Source organism: Hippocampus guttulatus, chromosome 13, assembly GCF_054856545.1.
Source record: "Hippocampus guttulatus isolate MCC_2025c chromosome 13, RoL_Hgut_1.0, whole genome shotgun sequence".
In the NCBI taxonomy this organism is placed as follows: domain Eukaryota; kingdom Metazoa; phylum Chordata; class Actinopteri; order Syngnathiformes; family Syngnathidae; genus Hippocampus; species Hippocampus guttulatus.
The window spans coordinates 14,299,571-14,313,561 of NC_141273.1; the positions used below are offsets into that span (position 1 = coordinate 14,299,571).

At 43.2% G+C, this 13,991-nt stretch overlaps 1 protein-coding gene across 2 annotated transcripts; it reads left to right on the forward strand.

The window, feature by feature from the left end:
* The first annotated feature begins 1,021 nt into the window (after positions 1-1,021).
* LOC147196472 (transcription factor Sp3-like) lies at positions 1,022-10,134 on the forward strand. 2 transcript variants are annotated; one of them, XM_086127059.1, is made up of 8 exons: positions 1,023-1,560; positions 3,256-3,468; positions 3,773-4,333; positions 5,048-5,263; positions 5,356-5,563; positions 6,344-6,536; positions 6,638-6,834; positions 7,953-10,134. In XM_086127059.1, the coding sequence occupies exons 1-8, from the start codon at positions 1,507-1,509 to the stop codon at positions 8,207-8,209; spliced, it is 1,899 nt and encodes a 632-aa protein (XP_085983185.1). In that variant the 5' UTR covers positions 1,023-1,506; the 3' UTR covers positions 8,210-10,134. The 2 variants fall into 2 exon arrangements, with proteins under 2 accessions (XP_085983183.1, XP_085983185.1); XM_086127057.1 differs by having other exon boundaries at positions 1,022-1,560; positions 6,638-8,104.
* Positions 10,135-13,991: the final 3,857 nt, after the last annotated feature.

Sequence of the window (13,991 nt, forward strand, 5' to 3'; positions counted from 1 at the left end):
CCCATATCAAGATAATGTTTATACTTTTCTTTCAGCATCGCCTCATTACGCAGTTCTTGTTGCTTATGTATTGTTTTGTGTTTTTTTGTTATTGTAAAGTGTCCTTGGGTGTCTTGAAAGGCGCTTATAAATAAAATCTATTATTATTATTATTATTATTATCATTAGCCTCATAGCATAATTGCCTAAGTCACTGATTCTCAAACTTTTGACACAAAGTACCACCTGAAAATAAATCTTCGCTCACCTCCTACTATAATGACAACATTGAACTAGCAGAACACTACCTCAATAATGATTCACTTGATATTTATTGCAATGCATTAAAAGTTAAATAAAGCTGAACTGTACTCAAGCAGTCATTCTTCCAAATACCACTAGAGGGAGCCTGCATACCACTGAGTTGTGGTACAATACATGCTGATTTATATAGTACTTGTACTGCACTTTGAGGATAGCTGGTAAGTCATTTTTAACGTAACGTTATAATATCAATAAAAATACCAATGCACATGCAAAACGAGTTTTTCTTAGTACCCATGAAGATAAGATTCTCAGCCATTCAGGTCATAGTAATACACAAAAGGTTGTAGGAGGCAATTAGAGTTTTCTTGTTTGTTGAATATGTATTTTTATTCTTTTCAAATATGTGGAAATAAAGACTGGTAACTATGCTATTAGGCTCACACTCCATATTTATCTACTTGGATGCATTTTTTTTAAATAGGGTAGAACATTTTTTGTATATTTTTCAAAGTCGATAATTCAATAATATGTACATATTAAGATTTCTAAAAATATGTTTAAAAGTTAAAAGCTCGACAAAAGTTACCTGAAGTCCTGTAACCAACTCCGCCAAACAGGAAATACACGGACTTTTCAATTGATTGACATCCAGCCAGCCAACCAGGTGACGAGCCATTGGAACCTTTAGCCAATCGTCGTAAAGAAGAAGGGTGGGACGTCCTGTAATGCGATGCAAATTACATAGTCGACCTCGCCAAGTTCCTCCCCTTTGTGTTTCGCGCACCGTCAATCAAAATAGAAAAAAAATCGACCCGAATTCACCGATCAACACTACTAGCCAGTCTATGATGAAATGGTCATGTTTGGAGCGGCTTTTAATAACGTCCCCGTTCGGGATGTAAACCATTAAAACATTCAGCGAATAGAAGTGCGACCCGGGCGGTGAGTTTTATTGACAGGAGTTGCGTCTTTTTTTAAAACCCTTTTTTTTTTTTTGCTCGGCGGCTAACTAGCTCGGCTATGGTGAGCTAGCAGCCGAGCTAGCAGGCTAGCGACGGAGTTGTAAACAGCCGTTCTCCGTGTCCCGCTGGCCCGTCGCGCCCCTGCAAAGTTGACGGGAGTTGTGGCTCGGTGGGCAGAGGTGGAAAAGTATATTTTTCGCGGGGAGGGAGGACCGAGCGAGAGTCGCAACGGGGGATGCTTTGCGGGGCTTTCAAGGCCCGACGGGAGTTGAAGATTACCGAGTGAAACAAGGGAGAAATGGCGTCCGCGGACGTGGACAGCAGTCAAAGCGACTTTCTTCAGGAAACGCAGGTAAACTCGCCACGTTTTGTCGCCCTCGGTTTCCTCCCTCTCGTGTCGTGTTCGGCGTTGTGTTTGAGGCGCGTAGAAGTTCGCACGTTTTGAAATTTTGATGCCATTGGGGGTGGGGAAGGGTGAAGGAGGGTGAAACGCCGTAGTACACTTCCTGTGTTCCCCCCACTCTCTACAACGGCCACCCACTTCTTAGCCCATTAAAACCCGCCCATAGTGGGGAGGACGCTGCTAGACTGTCGCTTCGTGCGGGGACAGTCGCTCGGCGCTCTCTCCGCGACGAAAAGGGCGGGTGGAGGCTCGCCACCGACGGGATAATGTCGTTCGGCTTCGGCGTCCATAATCAAAAACAGTAGCGTTCATATCCCGCCCATCCCCCACTCGCCTGCTAGCCACCATTATGTGAGCTAGCGGCGCTTTCGCCAGCCTTTTCGCTTAAAAAAGAAAAACAACGCTTTTCTTGTTATATATTTACTCGCCTGTGTTGTTATTTTGACCCCTTTGCTTACATTATGTCACCATGGTGCGCTCGTGGTTGGCACGTGTGCCTGACAGTAAAGCGGGTTCGAATCTGCTTGCTCGCTAGTCACCAGTAGGCCTACGTAGCTCTGTGTGTCAAATATCAAAGATGGATTGATAGACGTACACGAGACCAGCGTTGTCAGACCGATCGTTTGAAGACGAACGTTTTCAGTGATAGAAATCAAAATGTAAACGTGAAAGTAACGCACTAACTTATGAGTCTTTAAAACCAGCGAATCAATTCCTCACCATTGTGTAAATGCCAAGAGAATAGGGGTCGAGATTTAGGTGTGACCTTTTTTTCATTCAGTGATTCTGTGAATCCGAAAAAAGTCTTGTAAAGCATTGAATCAATGAAACAAAACAGGGCCTTAATTGACATGAAAATGTCTTAAACCAATCTCAAAAGTCCCAACGTATGCTAAGTAGTAGTATGTATGGAGTCTCAAATCTAAAAATGAATGTTCTTTAAAAAGCACCCTATCGAATGACATGTAACAGCATTGCACAACCACGATAGGGAAAGAAAACAGTGATGTGAGGTTAGTAGGGACTCCACCAGACACGCCATTTATGACGCCCAAAAACCAATTCACTTAATGTATGGCAGAAACAGAGAAAAATATGTGATGAATTTGTGCTTAAAAATTTCACCTCGAAGTTTTGTACATTCGGTAAATGTTGCCTGAGTATTATAGCCTCTGCAATAGGGCCGAACGATTTTAGGAAAACATTCAATTATGATTTTTGTGACAGATGTTGCTATTTTGATTTAAGTCAGGATTTTCTTCAAATCGAGCGTCAGTGCAGCATTCCCTATGTACAGTAGTGACATTATCAAACCTGACAGAAAATCAGACCATAAAAACTTTGAAAGCGGTTTTATCCTGCTGGTCTCGTTTCCTCTCACAGTCCAAAAACATTCAGAATGGTTCATTGAAGAAACAGAAGGTGTGATATTGTGAGAGTGAATGATTGTTTGTGTAAATGTACCCTGTGTTTTACTGGCAACCAGTTCAGGGTTTACCCCGCTCTTCATTCAGGATGGATTGAGATGGACAGGCCATTACCCCCCCCCCCCCCCCCATCCCAAAGGCCTGTGTGATTTGCAATATGATGAAACGCTTACCTCTCGCTCATCTGCTAAACTCCCCACATCTTCTATCTCCGTAGACGACAGACATGTCTGCCATTCAGCTGTCCGCATCAGATCGCTGGGAGGTGTTAACACCCGTCTCAGCCGCCAAGGATGATCCCAATAGTGGTATCGTCACATCCAACGGCCAGTACGTGCTTCCCCTTGGGGGTCTCCCCAGCCAGCCCATCTATGTCACTGCGCCTGGGGGGGAGGCGGCGGCCAATGGCGTGTCGGGCATTCAGTATCAGGTAAGATGAAGTTTTGTCACGGGAAGGAGCCCCCCCCCCCCCCCCACACACACACACACAGACACACGCGCGCATTCAGTTGTATTTTATTTTTAAATACAATACATTTGCATGTAACTTTTAAGAACCGTTTGTTATTAAACCGTCATTTCGATACATTTGAAAGTTGCATGCAGAATTAATTTGGAGTAAGATCAGTTTTTTTTGCCACTTAAGGCAGGGCTAGGTCGCTATCCCTCGCGACTCAAGGGGATTTTCCGCACGCATCCATTGTAGTCCGCTGAATCGAAAACATTTCCTTCAGGTCATCCCTCAGATCCAAAACGCAGACGGAACGCTGACGAGCTTCCAGGCGCAAGGCTTGGATGACGGCACGGGGCAGATCCAGCTCCTCCCAGACGGCGGCCAAGGCGGCATCGGAATCAGCTGCGCGGCGGCGGCCACCACGGACCTCCTGACGCAGGCGGGGCAAGTGCAGCCCATCCAGGGTCTTCCGCTGGCTGGGGGCTCGGCGTACCCCGTGGGGCTGCCCGGCAACATCACCTTCGTGCCCATCAACAGCGTGGACCTGGAGTCGCTGGGCCTGACGGCGGCGCAGACGGTGCCCATCGCCACTGGCGTGACGCCGGAGGGCCAGTTGATCATGAGCGGCCAGACGCTGGAGAGCGCGGGGCAGGACGGAAAACTGACGGTGGGGGGTGACAGAAATCAGGAGCTCTATGTGCCCACCTCAGACACCCCCTCGCAGATCCCCGCCACCATCGACGGGACGGGCGTGCTGACCCAAGCCACAGCGGTGTCCGCCGGCGTGTCGGACCCTTCGTCCTCTTCAGAGAACTTTAATTCCCACCTCCATCAGATCCAGGTCAGCGTGCGCCCTCAAGGAATGGCTGCGTGATGCGTTGATTTGAGTGATTCATTTGAGGGCATCTGCCTGGATTTGAACCATTTTTTTTGTAAATATTTTTTTAAATGCAGCTTCAATGGTGCACAGCGCATGCACTGCAAAATGGCCGTGACCAGAAAACATCTCGTTTATAAAATGACGACTTGTGCAGTTCCTCGCTCGCTTCTTCTACGATCAACCGAAAAAAATACTTCAGTCTCCCAAAAAGCTCGGGCGGTCTGCTTCTTCACCCGCAGCCGGGTAATCGGCGGGATCGAGGCGAGACGCCACAGCAGCTAGCGATGGCAAATTGAGCAAGGAGAGATTTGGCTGAATAGCACTGCCTGCTGAACAGGTTGCGGTTTCGCTCCGAACTCGGCAGTCACAGCCTCCTTGGCGATGAATAAACGACACCTCCCACGAAGGGATTACGAGGCGTAATGAACAAAGGGGAAGCCGGAGAAGCCACGTTCATTGCTCAACTAACACACCACATTTTGGCAATGGCCACTTGTGCGCTTGTCTATTTTCACTGGTGAATGAGTGCCCTTATCTTTGTCGTATGTTGGAATTTAATTGTGAGAGGGGGAAAAAAAAAATAACAATTTAGTTTTGGCGATTTTTAAAAGAGTTCATCGGCACCTCCTTCTACCTACCGAACGCAGCATCTGCTCAATCTTCCTCCTCGCGCAGGTGCCATCCTCCAGTGCCGCCGCCCCTGCCGCCACGCTCTCTCAACCCATCCTGCAGCTGTCGGGCGACTGTCAGACCCAGGTGACGGCGGGCCAGGACCTGAACGCGGCGGCGGGTCAGACCCTGCAGAGCGTCCAGCTGGTCAACCCGGGGACCTTCCTCATCCAGGCCCAGACGGTCAGCGCCACCGGGCAGATCCAGTGGCAGACGTTCCAGGTGAGCACGCACGATGGAGATGTGACCCACGACGTTCTCAGAAAAATATAGATATTTAGTTGGGGTCGTTTATTTCTTTCTTTTTTTTTTAGGTTCAAGGCGTTCAGTCGCTTCAGGGCCTCCAGCTGCCTCAAGGGCAGGGTCAGGCGCAGCAGCTGACCTTGGCCCCCGTGCAGACTCTCCCACTGGGCCAGGCGGGCCAGGTCAGCCTGCCCAACCTCCAGACTGTGACCGTCAACTCACTGACGCAAAGTGGGGTTCATTTCACGCAGCAGGGCGATGACACCAACAGCCCGGGCGGTACGACACGCATCTCATTCTTTTGGCTTTGCAAGTCGTGAGTCAAAATGTTCATTAAAAAAAATAAATAAATCACAAATTAAGCCTCTGCTCTTACTAAGGCAAGACTGCTATATTGCTAGCGTGACTTGTTCATGATGCACTTGCCGATGGGAAGGACACCTCTGCACTGATGCTTGCAGTTGTATCTCGTCGCCCATATGCTGCTGCATGCAACGTTTGAACACTGACATGAAATCCCGTGACGCGAAGTGGGGGCGGGGTGGTTCCAATTCCTTCTTCTTAACTTTTGTTTCTAACCAGAGTTAAATAACCAGCCAAGCAAACACTCGCAGTCTCCTGTGCGAGAGCCTATTCACGCACGAGAAGTTCTGAAATAGTTACAAATCCAATTTGTGGCATAAGATGGGGCCACAGAGGGCTGACACGCGCCCATATTTTTATGATGTATTACTGTCAAGTCATACGGAGTTTTAGCAAAAGTGGCATTTTAAAAAAAAATCCCTGCAAACTCAAACTCAAAAATATCTTACATTTCAGTCGAAGTTGACTTAGGTTGGTGCTGCAATTGCATTTTGAAAGCATGTTTGGTATCAGGAGTAGAAAATCACATTTGAGAAGGCAAACAAAAACAAGACTTGTTTGAAATAATTTGTCTTTCCTGTAAGTGAGGAAAAAAAAAAGAATCGGAAATCCAATTTTCTTCCGCCGTTTTTATTTGATGGCGCGACCTCCTGACCTACCGCGTTTGACCCGTTCTTCCCCTTGCCTTCGACACAGGCATCCAAATTAAGGAGGAGCCCGAATCTGAAGATTGGCACCTGAGCGGCGACTCCACCCTCAACCCCAGCGACCTGAACAACTTGCGCGTGCAGATGACCGTCGACGACGACGCCGACGCCGCCAGCGGTGAGGGCAAGCGGCTACGCCGGGTGGCCTGCACCTGCCCCAACTGTAAAGAGTCTGGAGGAAGGTGAGCAATTGGAATAAAACCGTTAGAAAAGGCTCGAACGTAACGTGTAAACATGTCTCTCAAACAACCCCCCCCCCTCCCCAACACACACACACACACAGAGGTTCTGGGCTGGGCAAGAAGAAGCTGCACATCTGCCACATCGTCGGCTGCGGCAAAGTGTACGGCAAGACGTCGCACCTGCGCGCCCACCTGCGCTGGCACAGCGGCGAGCGGCCCTTCGTGTGCAACTGGATGTACTGCGGCAAAAGGTTCACCCGGAGCGACGAGCTGCAGAGACACAGGAGGACGCACACAGGTGAGACCGACGTTTCGGGGATGCGGCAGGATAAGCCGCCGTCGCTTCTTGAGGAGGGGCGTGGCCTGCCGATGGACCTCGGGACCCTGGAGTCGGTCACGTGCGTTTGCATCGTGCTGTTTGGGAGTGTTTTCATTTTGTATTTCTGGGTTTGGGCGTTTGTCCCTTTCAAACTCCCCCCCCCTCCCAACAAAATGTATCATCAGCTTGTGCCTAATTCTAGAACATCCATACACCGTTTTTCTTTTTTAGATAAAACACTTTATTTTAAATGAACGGTTTTGAAGAAATTGCAAACTCATCTCGAAGTTTTGGAAGGGGGAGGTTTTTCAACTTCAAATGTGGCGCAGATGTCAACCTGGTCTTATACTGTGATTACTTTTTCATTCTCGAAATTTCTAAATCAGGATTAAAAAAAAACTAGAAAACGACCTCACATTTTCCCATTGAAATTAATAGAATGTCATGAATTTGTTCGCGCCCCTCAAAACAGTTTTTGCTTGTGTTCTTTCATTGAAAAAAATTTGTCACGTACCAGATTGGCAATAACACAATAAAATAGAATGTTAAGAAATCAAATTTCTTCAATTGCACTCCTTTCACGCTAAAAATTAATAAATAAAAATACTGGTTGTATAATTACACAAAAAAAGCTACCTGACAAACTAAGCTGCGTGCCCCAAGCCCCACACAACACCAACATTTTAGCCATAGCAATTCCAAAACGTAATTGTCCTACATTACAAAGTCGGATTTAAATTCAATGAATTGTTCATCCGAAGTTATCTCTCTGTAGCATCTTCTTCTAGCTCATTGTTTGGTTTTGCATGGCTAGATTATTATTATTTTTTTGGTGGGTGAGGGGGAGACGCCTGCAGAAAAACAGAAAAAGTAAGCAAAACACCACTCACTCCGAGCCAACCACATGAACAGATGGTGGCCTGATGTTGTGAAAGTTGACTGGCGCCCTCCAGTGGCGGAAACTCATTCATCAAGTCCAGTTTTTGCTTGCAACACATAGCAAAAAAAAAAAAACCCTGCAAGTTGAGGATAGTCATTCTATAATTTTTTTTCCCCATACAGCTAAACTAAAATCGCTAACTGTGTCCTTGTGTCAGGCGAGAAGAAGTTTGTGTGCGGCGAATGCTCCAAGCGCTTCATGCGCAGCGACCACCTGGCCAAGCACATAAAGACTCACCAGAACAAAAAGGGCGGCGCGCCCGCCTCGTCGTCGTCGCCCTTGCCCGCCGACACCCTCATCACAGCCGACGGCACCACACTCATCCTGCAGTCGGCCGCCGCCCACAACCTGGTGGCCAATCAGGAGATCCCGCTGCAGCTGGTCACCGTGGCGCCCGGCGAGGTGTTGGAATGAGCGCAGGATGGACGGGTGAGAGAACTGGCTTATCACAAGGACCTCCTCTCTTATCTCCTTTCTCATTTAGTTTTTTTTTTAGTTTTTTTTTACATATGAATATAAATATATATGACAAATATATATATTTTAAGAGTTATCCAGACTTTTGTTTTTGCAGTCTTTTTATAGGCCGGCGGAAGCATTCAAAATGGTTGCTATGTAAACACACACACACACACACACACGCACACACGCTATACACAACGAAATGCCTTATTTTGTATCATAGTCATGTATAAAATGCTGGAGGTGCATGTGTATTTTTTGTTGTTTTTCTTTTTTAAATACAAAAGTCCGTCACCGAAAGATTCCCTGACCTGTTTGGGAAGTGCGCTTACAGTAAAGTTGTTCCAAGTCACCAACAGTTTTTTCCCGACAAACTACCCGATGCAAAATAAAAATAAAGGGTTTTCTGATCATATAAATGTCACCAGACCAAAGATCATGAAAGAGACCAGCGCTTGTGTCGCTTTGGTAATGGTTTTGCAAATGCAAGGCTAATGAGCTAACGCAAAGCGGACATCCCTTCATGTTGTAGGAAAAGTGGCGAGCGGCGGGCCAACACGTTTGGGAAGTGCGCTTATATTATCGTCTTGAAGGTCGACACAGATCAGTCGTTCTTGTTGCATTTTAATTATGCACTACACTAAAAAGTGTAGTGCACCCTCAAGACAGGGTTTTGTGAATGCTAGGCCAAAGCGCTAATGCTAAGTGAACTTCCGAAAAAGTCTGTGACAAGTGGGTCAACATATTTGGGAAGCGCACTTATAATGTCGTTGTTCAGGTCGCCGTCCAAGCACTCATTGTAAGAGCTCACTCGTTTTTCTCAGTTTGCTGGCGTCGTGCATTAAACTAACACACCATCGTTTCCTGGATGAGATCATCACCTCTGGCCACCTCAGACATGGTTTTGCTAATGTGCTAATGCTAGTGCTAATGCTGGACTTCACATAATGTTGGAAAGAGTGATGACTGGGTCATCGCATTTTGGAAGTGCGCTTATAATGCCGTTGTTAAGGTCGCTATGAAAACACCTAAATGCCATTGTTCATTGGTTTTACTCACCGTTTAGTTTTGCATGGAAAACGTTTTATTTTCAATCACGCCAATGTGACAAGACCGCATGTCACGCCGTTTCCCGGATGAGGCCATCACTTCTGGAAGCCTCTGTGATTTTTGCAAATGTTCAGTGAGCTTCCCAAAATGTGTTAAAATTGAAATATGGCAAGTGGGGAGCTGACAAAATGTGCAGCTTCTTTGAGCATCCAATCCAGAATGTTCCCCAGAATGTTTTGCTTTTGTTTTTCTGAAAATGTGTACTTTGACCACTTTTTTTTTTTTTAAATCATGCCAACAAAAAATATGCAACTCCAAATCAACCCCCGCCCCCAAAGAAAGACAGACTTTTTCAGATGAAAGGAACAAAAATGTACAGAATGTGGAGTTGCATGTTTTTTGTTTTGCAGTGACTTTAAGTGGTAAATTCCCATTTGTGTGCTGAAAATTGGGGCAAACGGATGCAACAAATCTTAGCGGCAAACATTCCAGTCCAAATATGAGGTGGGATTTTGTTTTTGCAATAAACCAGATGTGTTCTTGAACGTTGGCGGAAAAAAACAAAACAGTCATGCTAATTTTTTGTTGTTTCATCGTTTCCTCCATGTATAATCCTCATGTTTGTCCGCATGTTGGTAGCATTCATTTACATGTGTATTATCTTATTGTTTATAGAAGCCATCACTTAGTTAACGCAATTTATTTCAGTGTATCAAAACCTTATTTTAAAATGATTTTTTAAGAGTCGGTGTAAAAATTGAATGTTATCTTTTTTTGTAAAACTTTTTTTCAAATGGATCACAATAAAGTCTGAAACATTCAGTCAACGGCGTCTGTATGAACCAGTGATGTGTTCCTCGAACCGGGAAAAAAATGACCATGTATAGTAAGGCGTTTTTAGCCGAAAAAAACGACCATGTATAAGTAAGGCCTTTTTGGAGGAAAAAAACGACCATGTATAGTAAGGCATTTTTGGATGAAATTTTTAGCCGAAAAAAACGACTATAGTAAGGCGTTTTTAGCCCAAAAAAACGACTATGTATAGTAAGGCGTTTTTAGCCGGAAAAAAAACGACCATGGATAGTAAGGCGTTTTTAGCCGAAAAAAATGACCATGTATAGTAAGGCCTTTTGGGACGAAAAAAACGACCATGTATAGTAAGGCATTTTTAGCCGAAAAAAACGACCATGTATAGTAAGGCGTTTTTAGCCGAAAAAAACAACCATGTATAGTAAGGTGTTTTTAGGCGAAAAAAAAAGACCATGTATAGTTAGCCGAAAAAAACGACCATGTATAGTAAGGCGTTTTTAGCCGAAAAAAAAACGACCATGTATAGTAAGGCGTTTTTAGCCGAAAAAAATGACCATGTATAGTAAGGCCTTTTGGGACGAAAAAAACGACCATGTATAGTAAGGCATTTTTGGATGAAATTTTTAGCCGAAAAAAAACGACCATGTATAATAAGGCGTTTTTAGCCGAAAAAAACAACCATGTATAATAAGGCGTTTTGAGCCCAAAAAACGACCATGTATAGTAAGGTGTTTTTAGGCGGAAAAAAAAACGACCATGTATAGTAAGCCGTTTTTAGCTGAAAAAAAAACACGACTATGTATAGTAAGCCGTTTTTAGCTGAAAAAAACGACCATGTATAGTAAGGCATTTTTAGCCGAAAAAAACGACCATGTATAGTAAGGCGTTTTTAGCCGAAAAAAACGACCATGTATAGTAAGGCGTTTTTAGCCGAAAAAAACGACCATGTATAGTAAGGCGTTTTCAGCCGAAATAAATGACCATGTACAGTAAGGCGTTGTGCCAAAAAACAACAACTATGTATAGTAAGGCGTTTTGAGCCGAAAAAAACGACCATGTATAGTTAGGCGTTTTTAGCCCAAAAAAACGACCATGTATAGTAAGGCGTTTTTAGGCGAAAAAAAAAAAGACCATGTATAGTTAGCCGAAAAAAACGACCATGTATAGTAAGGCCTTTTGGATGAAATTTTTAGCCGAAAAAAACGACCATGTATAGTAAGGCGTTTTTAGCCGAAAAAAATGACCATGTATAGTAAGGCCTTTTGGGACGAAAAAAACGACCATGTATAGTAAGGCATTTTTGGATGAAATTTTTAGCCGAAAAAAACGACCATGTATAGTAAGGCATTTTTAGCCGAAAAAAAAAGACCATGTATAGTAAGGCGTTTTTAGCCCAAAAAAACGACCATGTATAGTAAGGCGTTTTTAGCCGAAAAAAATGACCATGTATAGTAAGGCGTTTTTGGACGAAAAAAACCACCGTGTATAGTAAGGCATTTTTAGCCGAAAAAAAAAGACCATGTATAGTAAGGCGTTTTTAGCCCAAAAAAACGACCATGTATAGTAAGGCGTTTTTAGCCGAAAAAAATGACCATGTATAGTAAGGCGTTTTTGGCAAAAAAAAACCCCGACCATGTATAGTAAGGCGTTTTTGGCCGAAAAATACGACCATGTATAGTAAGGCATTTTTGGATGAAATTTTTAGCCGAAAAAAATGACCATGTATAGTAAGGCCTTTTTGGACGAAAAAAACGACCATGTATAGTAAGGCGTTTTTAGCCGAAAAAAGCGACCATGTATAGTAAGGCATTTTTAGCCAAAAAAAACGACCATGTATAGTAAGGCGTTTTTAGCCGAAAAAAGCGACCATGTATAGTAAGGCATTTTTAGCCGAAAAAAACGACCATGTATAGTAAGGCGTTTTTTGCTGGAAAAAAAAGACCGAAAAAAACGACCATGTATAGTAAGGCGTTTTTAGCCGAAAAAAACGACCATGTATAGTAAGGCGTTTTTAGCCGAAAAAAAGACCATGTATAGTAAGGGGTTTTTAGGCGAAAAAAAACGACCATGTATACCCTCCAGCAGCAAGAATGTGGGTAGAAAGAAGAAAAAACAAACAAACACCGTTCAATTAAATGCAATATAAATACAAAAGGGATAAATAGCAGTGCTATTTACAATTGTTTTTCACATCATTTAATTATTATAGTAAGCCGTTTTTAGCCGAAAAAAACGACCATGTATAGTAAGGCGTTTCTAGCCGAAAAAATCGACCATGTATAGTAAAGCGTTTTTAGCTGAAAAAAAACGACCATGTATAGTAAGGCGTTTTTAGCCGAAAAAAACAACCATGTATAGTAAAGCGTTTTTAGCTGAAAAAAAACGACCATGTATAGTAAGGCGTTTTTAGCCGAAAAAAACGACCATGTATAGTAAGGCGTTTTCAGCCGAAAAAAAACGACCATGTATAGGCGTTTTTTGCTGGAAAAAAACAACCGAAAAAAACGACCATGTATAGTAAGGCGTTTTTAGCCAAAAAAAACGACCATGTATAGTAAGACGTTTTTAGGCGAAAAAAAACGACCATATATAGTAAGGCGTAAAGTAAGCCGTTTTTAGCCGAAAAAAACGACCATGTATAGTAAGCCGTTTTTAGCCGAAAAAAACGACCATGTATAGTAAGGCGTTTTTAGGCGAAAAAAACGACCACGTATAGTGAGGCGTTTTGAGCCCAAAAAAACGACCATGTATAGTAAGGCGTTTTTAGCCGAAAAAAACGACCATGTATAGTAAGGCAAAAAAAAACAACCATGTATAGTAAGGCGTTTTTAGCCAAAAAAACCCGACCATGTATAGTAAAGCGTTTTTAGCCCAAAACTATACGTTTTGTTCGCCTAAAAACGCCTTACGATACATGGTTGTTTTTTTTCGGCTAAAAATGCCTTACTATACATGGTCGTTTTTTTTTTTGCTAAAAACGCCTTACTATACATGGTCGGTTTTTTTTGTTGCTAAAAACGCCTTACTATACATGGTCATTTTTTTCGCCTAAAAACGCCTTACTATACATGGTCGTTTTTTTCGGCTAAAAACGGCTTACTATACATGGTCGTTTTTTTCGGCTAAAAACGGCTTACTATACGCCTTACTATATATGGTCGTTTTTTTTCGCCTAAAAACGTCTTACTATACATGGTCGTTTTTTTTGGCTAAAAACGCCTTACTATACATGGTCGTTTTTTTCGGTTGTTTTTTTCCAGCAAAAAACGCCTATACACGGTCGTTTTTTTCCGGCTGAAAACGCCTTACTATACATGGTCGTTTTTTTCGGCTAAAAACGCCTTACTATACATGGTCGTTTTTTTTCAGCTAAAAACGCTTTACTATACATGGTTGTTTTTTTCGGCTAAAAACGCCTTACTATACATGGTTGTTTTTTTTCAGCTAAAAACGCTTTACTATACATGGTCTTTTTTTTCAGCTAAAATTTTCATCCAAAAATGCCTTACTATACATGGTCGTTTTTTTCGTCAGAAAAGGCCTGACTATACAGGGTCATTTTTTTCGGCTAAAACGCCTTACTATACATGGTCGTTTTTTTCGGCTAAAAATTTCATCCAAAAATGCCTTACTATACATGGTCGTTTTTTTTTTTGTTGCTAAAAACGCCTTACTATACATGGTCGTTTTTTTCGGCTAAAGTTTTCATCAAAAAATGCCTTAGTATACATGGTCGTTTTTTTTTCGCCTACAAACGCCTTACTATACATGGTCGTTTTTTTTTTGTTGCTAAAAACGCCTTACTATACATGGTCGTTTTTTTCGGCTAAAGTTTTCATCAAAAAATGCCTTAGTATACATGGTCGTTTTTTTC